The sequence below is a fragment of the Lissotriton vulgaris genome, chromosome 1_1 (genome assembly GCF_964263255.1).
Source record: "Lissotriton vulgaris chromosome 1_1, aLisVul1.2, whole genome shotgun sequence".
NCBI classification, from domain to species: domain Eukaryota; kingdom Metazoa; phylum Chordata; class Amphibia; order Caudata; family Salamandridae; genus Lissotriton; species Lissotriton vulgaris.
In genome coordinates, this window is record NC_141685.1 from 1688814724 (window position 1) to 1688834240 (window position 19517).

The window sequence follows — 19517 nt, forward strand, 5'->3', positions numbered from 1 at the left end:
CTGAACCTAAATGCTCTTAAAACAGAATTCTTACTGATCTCACCCCACAACCAATCCCCTGTCATGGAGCAATGGCTGAATCAGCTGACTGCTCTTAACTGTACACCGCACCTCGTGGACTCGGCATCTGCTCTGGGTATCATTCTGGACAAAAGCCTGAACATGCAGAAGCACATCAGTACCCTCACCAAAGGAGCGAACTTCCAACTCAGCCTACTCGGGAAACTCAATCCCTTTCTCCCTGCTCATGACCTAAAGGCTGCAGTACAAGCATTAGTGATCTCAAAGCTGGACTGTGGTAGCGCAACACTTTGCGGCCTGCCTAGAGTGAGGACGGCTCCTCTTAGGGCTTTCCTCAATTCTGCTGCTAGGCTCTTAACTGGCACAAAAAAATACCACTACATCTCTCCGGACTTGCAGGACCTGAATTGGCTTCCATATGAAGGTCAGATACAGTTAAAAACTGCATGCATGGTTCACAAAGCAATCCATTTCGAGACCCCGCTGTACCTTGCCCAGACACTCGAGCTCTCCTGCGGTTCTAGAGCCTCCAGAAGTGCCAGCACCCTTTTGCTAAAACAACAAAAATTCAAGTAAAAAAAGACCTATAACCGAGCCTTCTCAGGGATGGCGCCGAGGATCTGGAACTCCCTTCCCCCGAAGTCAGGGTGAACCCCTCCACTAACTTCTTCAAAAAAAGAAGTCAAAGGATTCTTGATGAAGAAATTTCTTCCTTAGCCTGGCTCCTTCATCTGGTTCTGTGGCCATACCCGCTGACTCTGCCCAGCCACCTGGTTCACAAGTATCTTGTGCCTGATTTTCCCTCAGGATAATGTTTGACCATTTTAGACTTTGATTTTGTAGTCTTGCTTATCCTGTTTTGTTTGCTTATAACCATCGTGATGCATAATCTGTAAAGCGCTCTGATACCCTCGGTGGTCATGTTCACACTATATAAAACTTTCAAAATAAATAAATAAATTCAACTGTGCACTTGAAAGCAACTTGTGTGTTATGCTAATTGTGGCTGTATAAGAAAGAGTTAATGAAAGAGGCAGCAGCATTTTAATATCTACAGTAATTGTTTTGTTCTTTAGTTGCCATGAAAAAGAAATCACTTACCAGTCACTGCCTTTTCAATCAGCTCTTCACAGGCATCAAAGTCACCTTTCAGAACTAGCTTGTCATGAAGATCTGTGAGCATAGGGTGTTCCAATGCAATCTTTGTTTTCTTCTGAAGAGACTCAAAAGCCTCTGTGTAGTTGTGTTGACGAAAATGCTTTAGACACAGGCGAATAGCTTCCTGTTCACGGTACTACTGGAACACAAGAAAAGGTATGAGATAGGTTTGCTTTGTGGACAATGACGGAAACCATGTGCAATGAATAGTTGATTATGCTAGAAGTTGTATACAAATGCTAGTACGGATTAGACAGAAAAGTGAAATTAATAAGGCTAGCACTATGTGCTCTTGATTCCTCTACCAATCAAGATCAGAATTAAGAGAATAAAAAAACAATGACCAGTGACATACAAATAACATGGATACTATCTTGAAGGAAATTTAACTACAATAGGTGGGTAGCAAACAAGTATTTCTGTTAAGACAGCTTTTTGCAAGCTAATATACTGTCTACATTTATTCTAAACAATCAACATTTGTGGCCTCCATTAAACATTAAAATAGTGGTACCACTTACAGTACAAAAAAAAAAGAAAAAGTACATTTTAACCTGAGTGACCACAATAATCAATTAATTAAAATACATTACTGCTATTCGAAGGTGCCCATGATGTGACGAAATACAGAGTGCTTACAGAGATGTGTACTACACTGGAAACAAAATATGTTAATCTGGATCGAAGTAGATCTGCTCAATTTGACTGCCAATGTGTACTTATAGTTAGGTCAGAGTTTCCACTGGAAGAGTTTTTTACTTTGGTAATACCTTTGGCACCATTTGGCAGATCTCCAAAAACGTTCCCCAAAAAATGTCATCCACCTCAGCTTCTTCCTGCAACGTTTTGGGTTGGTGAGCAAGAAAAGGGGGGCTCAAAACATTGATTGCCCATTTTAATCTCCTTAGAAAACTTTCCTCTGTGATACAGAAACACCAGCTGTACAGAACTACACCACCTTTAGCAGAAAATTAGAACTTTACTCAGTAAGTGTGATTTCTGCTATTTAGTGTGAATCTGTTCATCAGTTTCAGAAATCTGTGTTTAATGAGATGCCAATGGGGGGGCTTACAGAGGTTAAAAAGTTAGGTATATCTAGACAAAAATTAAATATATACCGCCCTTTGATTAGCCGAGGGAGCCTGTTATCACGCCAGCTGTTTGAGTACCAAGCCAAGGAACCGGTTCTGGGGCATCAGTACTGTGAGTACTGACCACTGTTACCTCTAAGGTGCGTGCATGCGCGGGCACACACCAATATCTCCTGGAGCGCGCATTGTAAATTACAAAGCGCGCACAGGCAACTGAGGACCGTCGTGCCGCCGCTTTTAAAATGCGCGCTGAGCGAAAACAGTCAGATTGTGCACCTTTGTTAAAGTAATCATGTTAATTGCAGCGCCCATTATGCGCTGCGATTAACATGTTTACTTTAACAAAGGCACACAACTGCCCTGCAGCTTTGCCCTATTAACAAATGAAAGGCAGCAAGTCTACAAGCATGACATGTGCTTTCAGTTGATTCTGAAAGCACAAGCCGCATGTCGTGCTTGTAGACTTGCTGCATTTCATTTGTTAATAGAGAAGTGCTGGTAATTGCTAGGGATATCATTGGTGCCTTCCTTACCTGCCAGTGTCTTTCTGTGTAGGTAGGTCATCAATAAAAGCAGGAATTCTGATTTTAACTGTCAGCTGTACAACGTTTCAAGTCTCCAAGCAGGGTGAGAGAGTGATTTTTAGTCTACTGAAATCAATTAAGCGGACTTTTTTTTTGTGCTGTTCAGGTTATAAGTTCACCCTTTTCAATGTTTGTCTGCAGTGATTACCTGCAAAAACATTACCTGTTGCCTTTGGGGGTTGGGCGGTACTCGGGAACCTTGACTCTGTTATTTTACATTCACAATTCGATCAGAAATCCTATGTAAACGGAGCATCAGTAATTTTGCAATGTATTATTTACTAATCTGTTGCTTATTTCCACAGTCTTCATGCAACCTGACTAATTCCCTTTAGCCAACTTGGTAGTTGCTTGTTTTATTTGATGACATAAAGGATCTGTTTATGTACAAGGTCACTTTATTAGGATGAGTTGTTGCAGTAAAACATTCTAGTAACTCAATCGGTATTTGTACATCACCTATGCACTCTGATTAATTATAAATTTGTGCAGTTTTCTACACAGTAATCATGTGCAGTTTTTAACAATTTTTTAATGCTGCGGTCTAAGTCTGCTCTGTTTTAAAATGCTTTTCTTTTAGTATTTTGGATGTTGCTTATGAATTAATATTTGTATATATTACAGATCTTTATATTTGATTTGTTTGTTGAATGTAATAGTTTTAATAAACATAATAAATGTGATTGACTCCAAAGAAGGAGATATCCCACACATGAATGAGTTGAGAGATTTGCATCAGCATTTGGAGGTATTTGGTTTGTCTTCAACAGACTACAGATAACGCCCAGCAAAATGCTAATGTTTATTGTCATTTGTATTGATGTCAGTTTTCTTCTAGCCCTTACACTAACATTGAAATGATCACTCTTTTCTAGTTACAGTCCTGATAATTGAGGCTTATTCTCCCTGGGCATTTGTCCAGCATGTATAATGCAGTTTTTAAATAGAGGTCCTTCCCTTCCCATTTGAAGGAAGCTCTCTCCATAATCACATACTGTTTTTAGGTTGAGCATTCGAGACCTCTTGTATATACTTTAGTATATACTTATATGTGTATGTACTTTGTGGGTTCTGGAGATAAGCCCTGGGACTTGTCTGTTTCCACCTAGGGACTTTTTGTTCTGTTCAACTACATCTATTTAACTGTCTTGATAGAAAACGACCGGTAGAGGTCAGCGAAATACCAGAATTGTTTTCTGCTTGTTCAACTGCCTCTATTTAACTATCTTGATAGAAAACGACCAGTATAGGTCAATAAAATACCAGAATTGCTTTGTGCTGAGGTACTTCCTTTTTTCAATTTTTTTGGCAACTGCCTCTATTTACCTTTCTTGTTAGAAAACAACCAGCATTCTCTAGATTCCAGTCCATAGAAGTTGTCTTCCTTGAGCACCCGTAGACAATAATATTTTTTTCAAATCTTGAATTTCAGGTGATATGACCACCAAAGGCTCTGATTTTATATTAAAAACAGAGTTTGGACTATACCATTTCCAGCTGAAATGCAATATTTCTCTCCATGTGTTCCCATACCGTGTACGGCAGTTTAATGCTTACTTTCCCCCCCATGTTAAAGAACAGTAGATGTTTCAACACCCAGGCTAATGTGCTGCATAGCTAAATACATATACGGTCCCATGGGTGAGACCGATTGCACTGCAAATGCGTGTTTAGTTTGAAGCCTACCAAACAGTGCAGCTATCTGTTTTTTAAAGACATTTTGGAGACATTTAGAAAGCTGCCCTAAGAATTTATTCTGAACATTGTTTACAATTGTCTGTGTGGTTTCCAACTGACATTTGCATACTTACTATATGCTGGCTGAATTTGTTTAGGCTATTCACCTTGAGTTAGTCCTCCTGTTCACTGTATTCTTCCACAGTGTTGGGTTCCTGTAAACAGGCCTTTAAATTATGTTCTTATCTTGTCACATTTGCTGTGCATTCAGGCTCTGTTTCCCTAGGGATCTTGGTGTGTACTTTTCTTTCTCTGGCGGCAAAGTGAGAGGCTTATCTGACAATCTGGAGGGGGGAGGGTTTGAAAGGGGGTGAATCCCGCCCACCCCCACCCCTGAGCAAGGCTTTCTCTTCTGCTCTGGCCCAACAGGAAACATTGTTTTCCCACTCTACTACCAAGGGACTCTGTTTTGTCTTCCAAGGGCTATTCTTCTCTTAGCCAAGAGGAAAGCCAGATCTATAAACCTATGCGCCATTTCTTGGGTTTGGGTATCGGGAATAAGCCCAGAAGGCATACCTTTGGTGAGTGCACCAAGTTCCGCCCCAAGACCCTGTTGACGATGTCTGTTATCCTGGTCCAGTAATCCTGAAGCCCAGGAAATGACCATACCATGAGATCAAAATTGGTGTTGAGTAATGAGCATCTATCGCAAGCCTGGTCATCTCTATTATACACTACATTCAGCCTGTGCGGCGTAAGATATGTTCTATGGAAAATATTACATTGTAAGAGCTTAAATGCTGCATTTCCAGACACCTTTTTACAGGGCTCCAACACAATACATCCACATGTTATGGCGATACATGAACTGTTATATTTCTCATATTCTGCTCCTCATGAGATTCCAAGCCGTTGTAACCCCGCAACTAACTAGGACAAGTAATTTACCTTGTTACCCGCACAAGAGAACAAAGACACCTCCACACAAAATGAGAATCCAACAGTGAGTGACTCAGTTGTTGTGAAAGGAAGGGGTGAATAAGAAAGTCTGTATCGGAGTATCTAATTATCAGCCAGGCTCGCTAGAAGAAAGGAGGAGGGCTAGATCTCTGGAGTCAACCACTCTTGCCCAGCACGAGCTCCAAAAACTGTGCCGACCAGAGGACTGGTGCTGCTCTGGAGAGTTGGATGGAGTTGTGGGGGCCCTGGGATCACCAACAAATAATAAGTCAACTGGGGGCCCCTAGTGGGACCAGATATAAGCCATGATAAAATAAGACAAAATATAGCAAAAAACATGTTGGGGCTGCTTCACTTGCTCCCTGGGCCCGCTCATTTCATATTGATGTTTTTGGGCCTGGATCACCTCATAAATCTCTGCGTGGGCAGTTTTGACATATTGTGTTTCCTCATGTGCCCCAGGAGGGACAGATGACCACAAATGCAATTTTAAATGTTGTTGGGGGCTGTAAGGAGCCCAGCAGCTCACCAGAAGGGATATAGCAAAAACCTGCTCCAAGTTTTAGGGGATACTAGATGTATGCCCCCAGAAACGTCTGCTCATTGTTTTCATTAAAAAAAAAATGTATTGTTCAGTTCAAAGCATAAATATTAAACAAAAAAAATACAGAAATCAATATACAATGATCGATAATAAACACAGGAAAAGTATCACAAATAGATGCGATTGGGAATCACTCAAAAGAAAACAAAAAACTCAAAATTAATCAGACAATGAACTCTCCATATGATGTAGCATGGGCTGCCATATCTTTATCCCGAGCTGTTTTTTTTTCCAATGATTTAATTAGATATAAATTACATTCCAGATGGAACACATTATAAAACTGTGCGCGCCACATTTCATACGATGGCGCCTCCGGTTGCAGCCACATAGAAGAAATACATAATCGAGCAACGGCCATAGCCATAAAAAAGAAAAATCTATATGGGTTATAAAGTTGAATAAGATCGCTATCGTTCTCATTACACACCCCAATTAATATCATCTCTCTGGATAGTTTAACATTGACATTTGTTGTTTGAGACAGAAATTGTGCAACAGATAAAAAAAAAAGGTTCCAATACCGTACAGTCAGTAAAATTATGTACGATATCTGCTGCCTCAGGCTGGCATCTAAAGCACTTCCCATCATGAGGGTCACCCCACGGCATCATTTTAACCGGGGTATAATATACATTAAACAGAGTTTTATAATGTTGGCCACGTAGGTTAGCCGTCAAAATAACTTTACTAGCCAGATCAATTGATTCTTGAACAGACGAGCCAGATTTATCCAGTCTAGTACACTATTTCATATCTTGGGCCGCAATATCGTCATGCTGTTTCACCAGTAATCTATCATACAAAAACCCAATCCTAGTACTAGCCCTTTTAATCAAAGCTTCAATAAATTAATTAGGTACCATGGGTAGGGCACTACAGTACTTGAAAATAAAATCTTGTAATTGTCAATATTTAAAAAAAATCGTTCCTAGGAATACCATACATTTCAGTGAGCTCTACAAATGATAAAATAACCCCAGCCTTGTAGAGATCTCCCAAACAACAAATCCCTTGATCACGCCATGTCCGCATCTTTGCATCCCAGAATATTAATGGGAGTAGTTCTATAGAGTCTAGAGGAGTGTAATAGCTAATACTATCAAGAGATAACATTTTGCGTAGTCATTTCCAACCTTTAAATGCTGCCAAGACAGTTTTAAATCTTGTTCTTTTAAAATAGCTGGGTTCAGAAAATTTATACAGGGCTTGGCAAAACTGACCAGGTAGTAGCATCCGATAAATATTTGGAGTTTCAAACATCGGTGTTTCTCCACCGATAACCAGAAATTTGATACTTTGAAGGAGACAAACAAGATAATAAAACGCAAAATTTGGCACACTCCACCCACCTCTTGCCAATGGTAACACCATAAATTTGGAAGCCCGTCGGGCCTTCTTCCAACCCCAAATAAACCTATCAGTAACCGATTACAACTGCATAAGTTGTGAAGGTCAATTCCAATGGTACAGTCCTAAAATAGTAGAGAACCCTGGCTAGTACACATATCTTTAAAACGTTCCGTCGACCCACCATAGATAGATGTAGGCACTGTACCTTTTCCAGCTGTCTCTTGACAGAACTTAATATATCAGCACAGTTGACTTCACTATTTCTGAGGGCAATAGCCTAATTTTAATCCCCAAATATCTAGCTTCCGATGTAACTCACGGCTCACCAGGACAGAGCCCCCCAGTGCAGACAACCTGAGTTTTTGTGATATATAGCTTATATCCCGAGGCCTTACCAAACTCTGCAGTCAGGTGCTCAATCTCCGTAGTGCTGGCGCAGGGTCTGATGTTACAACCGCTACATCGTCAGCATAAGCTAAAACTCGCACTGGATATTCTCCAACTACCATTTATTGTATATGCTGTGTAGATTCCAGCCTACGCAACAGTGGTTCAATATAAATAGCGAATAGTAGGGGCGAACATGGGCATCCTTGCCTAATTCCACGAGTAATATAAACAAAATCTGATTCTTGCCCCATCGCACAGATCTTGGCCCTAGGTCGTTTATACATTGTCTGCAGTGCAGTCAGAAACTGGGGCCCGAACCCCATTTTGCCCATTAGAGACCACAAAAATTCCCAAACAACGCGGTCGAATGCTTTTTCCGCATCTAAAAATATTATGCCAATATTTTTATGTAATATAGTAGCATTGTCCAGCGACGCTATAACCCTATGTAAGTGGTTAACCGTACTCCTACCCGGAAGGAACCCATGCTGAGAACACGATACCAATAAAGGAACAATGTGAACTAATCGAGTTGCAAGTATTTTTGAATATATCTTGGCATCCGCATTTGTTAATGATATAGGTCTATATGACCCGGGGAGTGTGGAGGGTTTATCTTTCTTCTTAAATACCTCAATATTAGCATTGTCCCAAGATGGAGGGGGATTCCCGCTTTGAGCTGTTAAAAACGTAGCAAGCATATCATTATTTATAATAGGAAAGAGCAAACGATAAATCTGGAGAGGAAGTTTATCTGGCCCGGCTGCTTTCCGGAGCGCCAGATCATTTAGAGCAGTCTGTAATTCTAACATAGAAATGGGGGCTTCTAAATCCTCTCTAACCAAAGGGTCCCCCACAGATAGCGAAATATCTCGCAGGTACTGCGCGATCTGATCTTGGGATATATAATCCTGGGTATATAATGCTTTATAATATAATTGAAATATCTCAATAATACCTTCCACAGATTCAACAATATCACCCCTATCATTCTTCAGTGCTTCAATTCGTAAAGATGCTTGTCGACCACGCATTCTTTGAGCGAGACATCTACCGGTTGTTTTGCCATATTCATATCGTTCAGTTTTTTGTATTTTATACTGTACTGCAATTTCCTGGCTCCAAACCCCATTGATCTTAGCCTTAAAACAAGCAACCTTTGTCTGTGGCGATTGACTATCCCCTGATACGCGATTTGTAGCACTAAATTCATGTTCAGCCTTTTTCAATTCGACCAACAATGCCTCCATTGAGGCTTTATGTTTCTTCTGTACAGCCCACCCATAGCTCAATGTTTCGCCCCTTAGCCCAGCCTCAAAAGAATCCCAAACCATGAGTTGGGTGGCTGTTCCTCTATTGTGTTGTAGATACAATTTAGCCCATGTTTTAATATGGGAGATATACTCCTCATCAGAGAGACATTTTTTGTTAAATGTGAATGGGCGAGGTTTCTGTACAGTATTAAAAAAAATCAGATCCATAACAACAGGGCCATGATCGGACGTAATTCGAGGCATTACCTGCATCTTGGCCTAGTTTGTCAACAGTCTAGGCAAAAAAATATAATCCAATCGTACAAACTTATTATGTGGGGAAGAAAAAAACGTATACCTGGGATCCCCCGGTTTCAAAACAGTCCACACATCAACAAGACCATGTTGCTGCAGTAATTGACGTAAAGCCCTAAATACTTTCGGCTTGCGACCTCTATAAGCAATAAATTGGGAATCCCAAGTATGCAACTCCTCATGTATATTAAAATCGCCGAGCAATAACAAGGGAGTCCCCCACAGTGCTAACTCAACATTCAATAGCTCAACCACTTCAACTTCGTCTAAATTAGATCCATACACTGTACATATATTAGTCTTGGTTCCCTCTTTAATACATTCTGTTATTGCCCACCGCCCGAAAGTATCGACCTTCTTTCTCCCTGTACCAATTATAGTTTGACAACCCAGGATTGCCACCCCCCTATTCATGATAGATTGGCTGGATGCGGCCAACACAGTTTATTAATTCCATTGGTTTAAATTGTGATACAAGGGTATATATATATATATATATATATATATATATATATATATATATAATCATACTACCTTATAACGTGATATTATAACTGTTAGATTTGGGGGTCTCTAGTTGGCACAGGTAAGTACTTGTGACAAGTAGGGACCCTCTCCTCTAGTCAGGACAAGGGGATTACACTCCTAAAATAACCCCTGCTCACCCTCTAGGCTGCGTGGCGCGAGCAGTCAAGGCTTAATTCAGAGGCGTTGTAAGTAAACAGTAACAGTAACCCAGTGACAACACTACAAAGGGACACCACACAGGTTTTATTTAAAAAATAAGTAGACTTTATATAGAGTTACCACAAGACCATAAACGACAAAAATACACACTATGATTACTTTAAGATGGTAGATTTAAGCTTAGTGCAGTTCTTAGATGCAACACTCTGCGTCAATGTACGTTAAGTTGCGTTGCGCTTCCACGACAAGCAAGGTCGCAACGATCGGAAATGCTGCAAAGTCAGGTGCAAAGAAATAAAGACGTGAAGATCTTCCAGATGCGGCACGCTTCTTGGGAATGCAAGAAGTTCTAGGTTCGATGCGTGGACTGCAGCAGCGACACCCTTACGATGCGGCGGCAACAGCTCCAGCGGCGACGCTCTTCTCCCACAATGCGTGAAGCTTCCACTCGATGAGACAACTACAGCAGCGACATCCAAGATGCGACGGCAGAAGCTCCGATGGCGACGCGCTTCTCGGGGATGCGAGGTGCTCTTGGTCGATGCGGTGCAATACGACAGTTCCAGCAGCGAAACCCTCCTTCGGAGTTGCGACAGCAGGCACAGCGTTTACCAGACTTCTCCTTTCCTTTCACAGTGCAGGGAAGGCACATCAGACGCCCCACAGGAGGTGGAGCCAGCATTGTGGAAGGCAAGTACAGTCCTGGAGCACTTTGTTTACAGAACTCCTTCTCTTCTTTCAGTGTGCAGGGCAGAGACACCAGCCGCTTCCCAGGGGGTGGAGCCACCATTGTGGAAGGCAGACGCAGCCCTATTCAAGTTTCAGGTACAACTACTCCCTTCCATCTAGATGCAGATCTCTCTATTCACCACTGGGTGACTCAGCCTGTCTCCTTGAATTCCCAATCCCTGTCACTCACAAAACCAGACATAGGAATACACAAACTAGCAGCGGCAGGTTTGAATGGTTAGACAAGCAAATACCTACTTTCTAAAAGTGGTATTTGCAAACACAGAATATTAAAATAAACTTCACTAAAAGATGTATTTTATTATTCTGAGTTCAGGCATACTAAATTCAAATTTCTACCATGTTCTCTGAGACAGTTTGGATTATAAAGTGTAACAATTCTAACAGCCCATTCTGGCCTATGAAAAACAGGTAGCCTTGCAATAGTGAAAAACGAAAATGGCTGTAATACACTATTAGGACATGCAACACACATCAGGGCGTGTCCTACCTTATACTTACAATGCACCCTGCCCTTGGACCTACTATAGGGGTGACTGATATGAAGAAAAGGGAAGGTTTAGGGGCTGGCAAGTGGGTGCACTTGCCCAGTCAGCATGACAGTACCAGTCTGCAAGCAGGCTCTGCAATGGCAGACCTTAGACATAATTTACTAGGCTGCTTCTGTGGTTGTCACAACCAGTGCTGCAGGCCCACCAGAAGCATTTGGATTACACGCCCTGGGCACACTCAGTGCACTAGACTAGGGTCTGACGAGTAAACCAAATAGCCAAACATGGAACCACAGATTAGTACATCAATTTACAGTAGGGAGCACTTGAGCTTTGGCACTGAATAGCAGTGGCACAGTGCCCAAAGCATACAACACCAGCAAAAATTCGAGGCAACGGACAAAATGGAAGGGAGACCCACGCCAATGGTGCCAGGTCTAACAATAACTGTTATAGATGGGGGTGATTGTGATTATGTGGTTCAGAACCCACTAAGGGTGAAATGTGATATGAGAATGTTGCCAAAATTATTTTCATCTACCTGATGTATATATGTGTAAGTTAATAGTTGCGTATGCTTGTGAAATAGGTGTACTTTTCCCTGTTAAAAGAAGAAGCACTAACTGGACAATTTTTTGAAGTATTGTTGTTGCGTGCCAGAAAATTGGTTCTGCTAGTCCACACCATCTCTTCTAAATATGCCTTGGACTAATCAACTTTGCTACCCTAGCCGAGTGCTTCAATGGGGTACTTGGCTCCGAGTCAAAAGACAATTGCAGACTTATTACTTGCACAAAACTCTCCTCCTTCCCCACTAATAATCCAGTTTCTCATAGTCTCTCTTTGTAGTTTTGATATGTTTCAGCCAATACTGATTTGCAGACCTTCTCTGGACAATCCAGCAAGGACCTACACCAAAATTCTTTACTATACACTTGAATGTTTCTTGTCTGTGCACATGCGAGTATATTATATGTGTGTGTGTGAATATATATATATATATATACACACACACACATATATATACATAGATATAGATATATACAGAGAGAGAAAAGGAAGGTGGCTGGGTATGTAGGCACACACAACTCACTCAGTACAGGTAGTATATAAGCATAAGGGTCAGTTTCATAAATGTCCATGTATCGTTTGTTGCTCTGGAGGAGGGAGAGCCACCTAGTCTTCCTCTATTGGAAAGCAAACTCAAAAGGATTCTCAGAGCATTCAAAGAATTGATTTGAGATCGTTGTGTCAACAGTTCATGCCCGGCAGGAACTAGGAGTGCCTGCACACAGGGGGGCATAACATGTGCCCCCCTGCATGTACCCCCAGTTATGCGATCTTCTATAGACTCCCAACATTTCCCCACTCTATGAACAGAGCTCTAGTTGAGAATCTTTAGTGAAATCTTATCTTGGTACCACAGTTGGGAGTCCTGTGCTTTACTCATGCCGAAGTGTGCTTGCATGTGTAAGCAATCCATGTCATGGTGTGTGTATGTGAATTGCAAACTTGCCTAAAAACCCATCATGTGGTGCTTTATGTGTGGAAATACACTGTATTTTCACTTTTTAGGCAAAAGTTTAGAGTGATTTTTGCACTGATATTTGTTGCTGCACCCACATGTGCAGTCTGGTTCTTGGATCACATAGCATTGGATGCAGTGAACTTTGACCTTACACCGCCGCACACAGAGGAAACAGATTAGAGGGAACATTGGTTCTGACTGGCCAGTCACAAATTAGAAAAAAATGCTGTTGCAGCAATTTCTGAACTTGGTCCATGTCCCTCATTGTTTTTTAAAAATAGTATAAGGGGGAGAGTAAAGATACCCTGAGACCTAGGCATTTGTGGGGTCTGGGTGCAGCGGCAACTCACAGAGAGCCTCCAATGAAACTGCAGTACTCCAGCGGGAGCCAACACAACAAGCCTCACCACCATGGTAGCGTAGTTCAATTCAAGCTTTCCTGGGAGAGGTTTTCAAACCACTGCAGTAGGGTAGGAGGCTTGATCTCTGGTACAGCAGCAGTACTGCCGTATCCCAAAAAACATAATAAATGAAATGTGGCATGGGGGTTTGCAAGGGGACGGAAGTGTGCAGAGGGTTCGGCGCAGGGCTCGACCATAAGCCAGGCCCTGGAGCCAACCCCTACTGTGCAGGGCTGTAGCCACCTTCAGCAGGAAACTGGCCGCACACCAATGGCCATGCCCGGCTTTGAACTCACCGTTGCACTGGGCCAAAGCCATGCTCAGCAGGAGTGTAGGCTAAATGTGATAAAAAAAAACACTTAAAAGATCAAAGACTGAAATTCATTGGCTATAGTTTATTGACCTAGCTATGACCTGCGCCCATGATAACTACTGTTCATTACCTCACGTTAAATCACTCATGACGTGAAATTAAATCATTGAAGACATTACTAATGACATCACTGATGACATTATTGATGACACCTCAAATGACATCACTGATGACATCCCCCAGTCGAGTCATTGCCATGGGCTTTTTGGACTTTAAGTAATTTAACAAGCTATAGCTGTGGTCAATTTTCTATTCAACTTAATGGGATTAACCTATTAAAGACTTCACAGGATTTTAGGTAAAGTGGTAGGCAGGTATGCATTTGTCACTGATAATACACATTTTGCCAGGCTCAATGTAGAACACTCTCTGGTTTAGTTATACATTACACATTAATGAGATGGGCACAGCGGTATACAACCTTACAGCCATGTTTACAATGCCAGTCTGAGATAAACCACCTTTAAGTGGGACACTGCTACAGTTCACATTGGTCCACTATCTGTAATATCTCGAAATCTTCAACGAAGTTAAGCAAATAAACATCCACACTTCATAAACGTTCTTGCCACATAGAATTTTTCTATAGCACTGTATTACAAATATTTAAAATAAGCATGTGCCCAGATATCCACTGGTGGTTAATATATGGGTCACCAGATACCCTGGCCTTTCTCACACATTTTTAACAAGCTTGTGCTTTAAGCCACAACCTACCTTTGAATAGAACTCTGCAACCCACATCAGCCTTTACCTTATTTAACATGGAGTAATTCTTGCACCCTAAACTTTATTGGTTTGACAACTGTGAAACATATACCTTTCACCATCCACAACAATACTGACAGGACTTAAGCCTATTTCCATGCTTTGCACCCACACATGTTCACACAGTAACTCTGTACTGTATTTGAGTATGGTGTCATCAGTGATGCCATCAATGACGTAATTTAACATATATGTATTATGTGAGGTGATAAGCATCGTATGTTCTGTTAAATTATGTGTATTTGTACAGCGTGCTATTACCCGCGAGAGTATCCTGGAGCTCACCAGGTATGTGTACTTCACCCTGCCTATGATAGGTAGGTTGATTAATTGAAAAGCTAGGTCTCCCGCTTCTTGCAAAATTCAAGAAAAAAGGAGGCTCTAATGTGGAATGTGGAAGCCGTTCCACACTTGAGGAGCGATGTTAGAGAATGCTCGTCCTCCCGATCTGGTTCTTTGTATGCGTGTGATGTGTTCATTAAGAGGCAGAGGCGAAAGTTATATATTTGGCTCAGTAAAATATAACTAGTGAATTTCAGTGGCTTTTTTTGTATTTTAAACATTTGTTTTTATGTTATTTCATAACACCTGATTAGTACACTACTTTAAGTTTTGTTTTTCAGTGAATGTGCCAAATATAAATATGGTCAAATGCAAGAAGAGACCTGGTAGGCTCCTTCAAGAATTGGTTGGAGCCCATATAAGCTTTCAAGCTCATAGGTTTGTCTCTGGGGAGACATACAGGAGAACAAAGGAGTATTCAGCAACACAGTTTTTTTCTTATTTTGCAACACCATCCTTAATCTTTGCAGCAGCATGGCACCATTTATCAATCCTCACGTCATATTGTGTGAACTTCTTATACAAAGTGGGACCACATGATTATATTTAAGATCCGTCTTTTCATCTTCAAGCACCACTTCATTCATATCACTACAGGTTATGCTCAAGTGACGTCTTGTATTTATTAATGTTTAAAATTCAGCGGCTGTACTCCGCTACAGATCTATTATAAATTGATGAAAGTAAAACATACATTTAGCATGCTATTTCTCGTGCACTTTGTTCAAAGATTTTAATGTCTGTAATAATGAACTATTTGCACAGATGGTTTATCTATATATATAAAAACGAATGTATGTCTGTTTGTTTGTCCTTTATGCATTACTACACCATTCATCCGATCGGCATGAAACTTTGGGAAGATGTTGAGTACACTCCCTCGAAGGTTTCTGGCAAAAATATATATATTATATATATATATATATATATTTTTTTTTAAATATTGTTAAAAGTTGTTGAGTACACTCCTGCGAAGGTTTCTGGCAAAAAATAAAAATGTAAATATCGGCCCCCCGGACTCCCAGAGCCCTCATAATCTTTCCAATACTGAACGTTTACAGTTTCCGGTGAGACTCGCTTTTGCAATGACCATCAACAAAGCACAAGGACAATCGCTGCAAGTGTGTGGACTAGATTTGGAGAATCCGTGCTTCCCACGTGGACAACTGTATGTGGCCAGCTCACACGTCGGAAAAACTTCCGATTTATTTGTGTACGCACCAGACGGAAAAACATAAAATACTGTGTATCCACAAGCACTCGAATAAATAAACAGAATTAAAACAACACTTTAAAATGTTTTCCATATTAGAATGAATAAGTTTAAATAAAAATGACACAATGTAAATTGAATGTTATCATAACAAGTTTCCTTAAATTTCCTTTCTTCTGAGATCGCAGCAACGCGCGACGGGTAAGCTAGTAAAAAATTAAAATAGATTGCAATAGACACAACGCCGGGTCCTTTTGATGTCTAACTAAATGTTCGGCACTATGGCTACAGATAAAAGTTTCTGCAGTTTTTAGGGGCTTACAGAGCTGAAATTTCTATGAGAAAAGTGTTTACGGAAAGGGTTTTTGAAAAGACCGGCCAATAGGGGGTTCTGGGAGTGCTGTGGATCATCGTTTTCCCTGCGGCTCCAGGTCGAATGAGGCTCGTTTTACTACTGGCAGGACCACCGAAAGTATCGCCTTTTATTGCAGTCCAAAGAGACAGTGGAGTGGGCCGAACCAGGAATACCCCCCTTCAAAACGACTGGATTTTGTCTGGGTGTTTAAAAATGTAGACATTCTTTTCATGGAAAGATTCCTAACAGAAGGCACCGAGTCACAACACCTGCATCAGAGGAGGTGACATTCGGTTTTAATTGTGCAGTTCATGTTACACCAATAAACACATTGCCCTTGTGACCCTGGCCTCTTACGTTTTTTTAAATCTTTTAGTGAAGAAATCAGACACTTTGAAAGGCCTGTCCTTGATTGATTTATCTCCCCTTCTTAGGTTTTTTGAATACTTACACTTGAAAGTGAGAAAGCATGGCACTACCCCAAGTGTCAACGTTAACTTCATTAACAGACATGGGGAATTCCACCCTCAGTCAATTGTTTACTTCATTGTCCTAAGATGTGCGAATTAGATTTTTCATATATTCAGACATTCGGGAGGTGAGGGACCAGTCTAAGAAACACATGTGCAAAGGCTCTTTTGGGTCAAATAGGGTACTTTTCTCACCTGTAATAAAGGCTTTGTGGGGGTGGGAGAAGGGGAAAGTACAGTATTCGACCCAGAAGATCTTTCCTGCTCTAGTTTGACCTCCAGTCAGGATCACAGGACGAAATCCCATTCCACATCAAATCGGGCCTCACAAAACCCAAGAAGGTTTGCGCACAGTTACATCCAGCAATGCTTCTATGACTGTTCTGAAACTACCCAGGTTTACATCAAGATAATGAGGGGATTCATCTTCATCGTCCACCTGGGGCAAGATGAGGACTCCATCACTGAAGAAACATTCCACAAAAGCACATTATTAATTAAAATGCCTCAATGAAGAGTTCAAATCAGCGAGTACAGGTGATAAAAAGGAATTTCGGATCTTGAACAATCTAATTCTTCCAATTAATTATTTGTAATCCTTAATTATAAAAGAATGTAATAGAATGTTAGATACAGCAAGCTTCGGAGTGGAGGAGGGTAACAATTGAAGAGAAATTAAAGGGAAACTGCAAAGCTATAAGATCATGAAAAATAAGAAATCAGAGAACTAGGAAACTACCTGTAATGGAAAAAGCAAATTGTTTGACACTAAAAACTAAATGTAAAAAAAGAGATCGCATCAGTCAGGAGAAAAAAAAACAATGCCTGAAATGGGCATGACAAAAGTATACAAAAAAGTGATGGATGGAATGCTTTAGTAAATCTCAGTCACTGGTAATAACTCAGGGCTGCGACCCAATTAATCATTATTTTGCACAACATGTAACCTCAGTTTGCATTCAGTTATATGCAAATCAGTCTTGACCCTACTCCAACCAGAGCAGTCTAGCCCGTACTGCCAAGCCAGGTCTTCCCAAAGTGGAACACAAGCAACCCACGACCAGTTTCACCCTATTTATGGGATTATCAGCCAGGTACAGCTTGGTTCCAATGACACTGTGTGCACAGGACCCGCAGCTGGGCATACCAATTCAAATTAGGGCGACATACTAAAGAATATATAAAAAAGTGAAAGCTTGAATTAATCTCTGCCAATGGTAATAACTTGGGACCGCATCCCAATCCAATGTTATTTTGCACACCATGTCACCTCAGTTTGGACCCAGCTATATGCAAATCAGTCTTGACTCTCCACCAATTAGAACAGTCCAGCCCAAACTGCCAACCCAGGTCCTCCCTGAACGGGAACACAAGCAACCCAGGACCGGAAGAGGGCATGCGACATTTTTGTGGTAAAACAGCAACAAATAAATATATTTAAGTACGAACAGCACCAACATGCATATGAAATTTCAATGCCCTGTGCTTTATCAACACCATACTAAATAGTTCAACAAACCAGTAAGAAGAGAGATATTTAGAAAGCTATAGCGGCGACTGAGGTTGAATTTAAGATGTCTAATGTTAGTACAGCTTGCATAAATGGTAAATTGAAACTCGATTAAATGTAATCAATAACAAAATAAACCACACTTGAAGCCCTTTATCCACAGACAAGATAACAAGTGCTGCAAATGCCATGTCATCATGCATTACTTTGCGCCTAGCTCTTTAGCCAACAGTACTTTGCACTTTCCCACTTTAAATATGCTCCAAGAGCCCCAGCATGGAAAATGCTGTCTGCTGAAATGGCTTGAATAAAAAGTCACCCCAGGGAACCCACACTCGTCCGGAAAACAAACCAGTGGCCCGTAGCACCAAAACAAACAAATTATATATACAGCTATTTTTCCAGTGTAACACAAACATTTCTTCATTTGTTGGACAACAAACTCACCTTACTGTTTGTGTAACTAGACTGCACTTTCTACATAGCATGTGGCAAGTAGGAACTTTAGACTGGAGGACTTCATCAACAAGACCGTGTACACAAAGTAAACCAGACATTTAGCTTTCTTTAAGCACCATGAAAATATGACTTTTTCACAAGAAAGATACTAACAAGAATGGGTATTCTGTTGTGTAATTACAACATTTTGCTGTACAATAAGATTTATTACACAGATTTAAAATGCAGGCCTACCTTGCTGTACCAGTTCAGGCACGGCTGTACAACATCCGGCTCATCGATGCCATTAATTTCAACATACCAGATGCTAAAGTTAAAGCTGGGTCCCCAGGATAACAAAGGAACTTTAAGATAAAAAAGAGACAAAAAGAAGTTACATTTCAAATAGATATAAATAGCGTTGGCTGTTTGTTCAATCTCAACACAGAAAAGCAGGATTTATTTCTATTTTATAATTACAAAGAATCAAGTTCGATCTTCCATCCAAGTCTTAGATTCAAAACTTCATGTCAAATAGTTTCAAACTCCAGGAGGGAGGGGGAAAAAACAAAAAAATGGTGGACACTATGTGTGGCACTGTGGGCTTACAGTCGATGTCAAGGCGAGTCATTAAAATTCCAGCCTGCAGTCAACATCCACAACAGAAAAACATTTTTATACACGTTTTTTCCAGACCATATCACTGGATGGTGGGGAAATGCGCAGCGTATGACTCCAAAATAGGATGCGCTCCAAAAAAAGATAAAATAAGGGGAAGCGTTAAT

General features: G+C 40.9%; 1 protein-coding gene across 2 annotated transcripts in view; it reads right to left on the minus strand.

Annotated features, from left to right (window-relative positions):
* The window catches only part of MKLN1 (muskelin 1), an 808470-nt gene that overhangs the window by 528011 nt on the left and 260942 nt on the right, over nucleotides 1-19517 (minus strand). For both annotated transcript variants that reach the window (XM_086918927.1, XM_086918926.1), the window contains exons 5-6: nucleotides 18988-19097; nucleotides 1123-1315 (exon numbers count right to left, since the gene is read on the minus strand). In XM_086918927.1, coding sequence (XP_086775053.1) covers nucleotides 1123-1315; nucleotides 18988-19097 — 303 coding nt within the window. The remainder of the gene's footprint in view (nucleotides 1-1122; nucleotides 1316-18987; nucleotides 19098-19517) is intronic.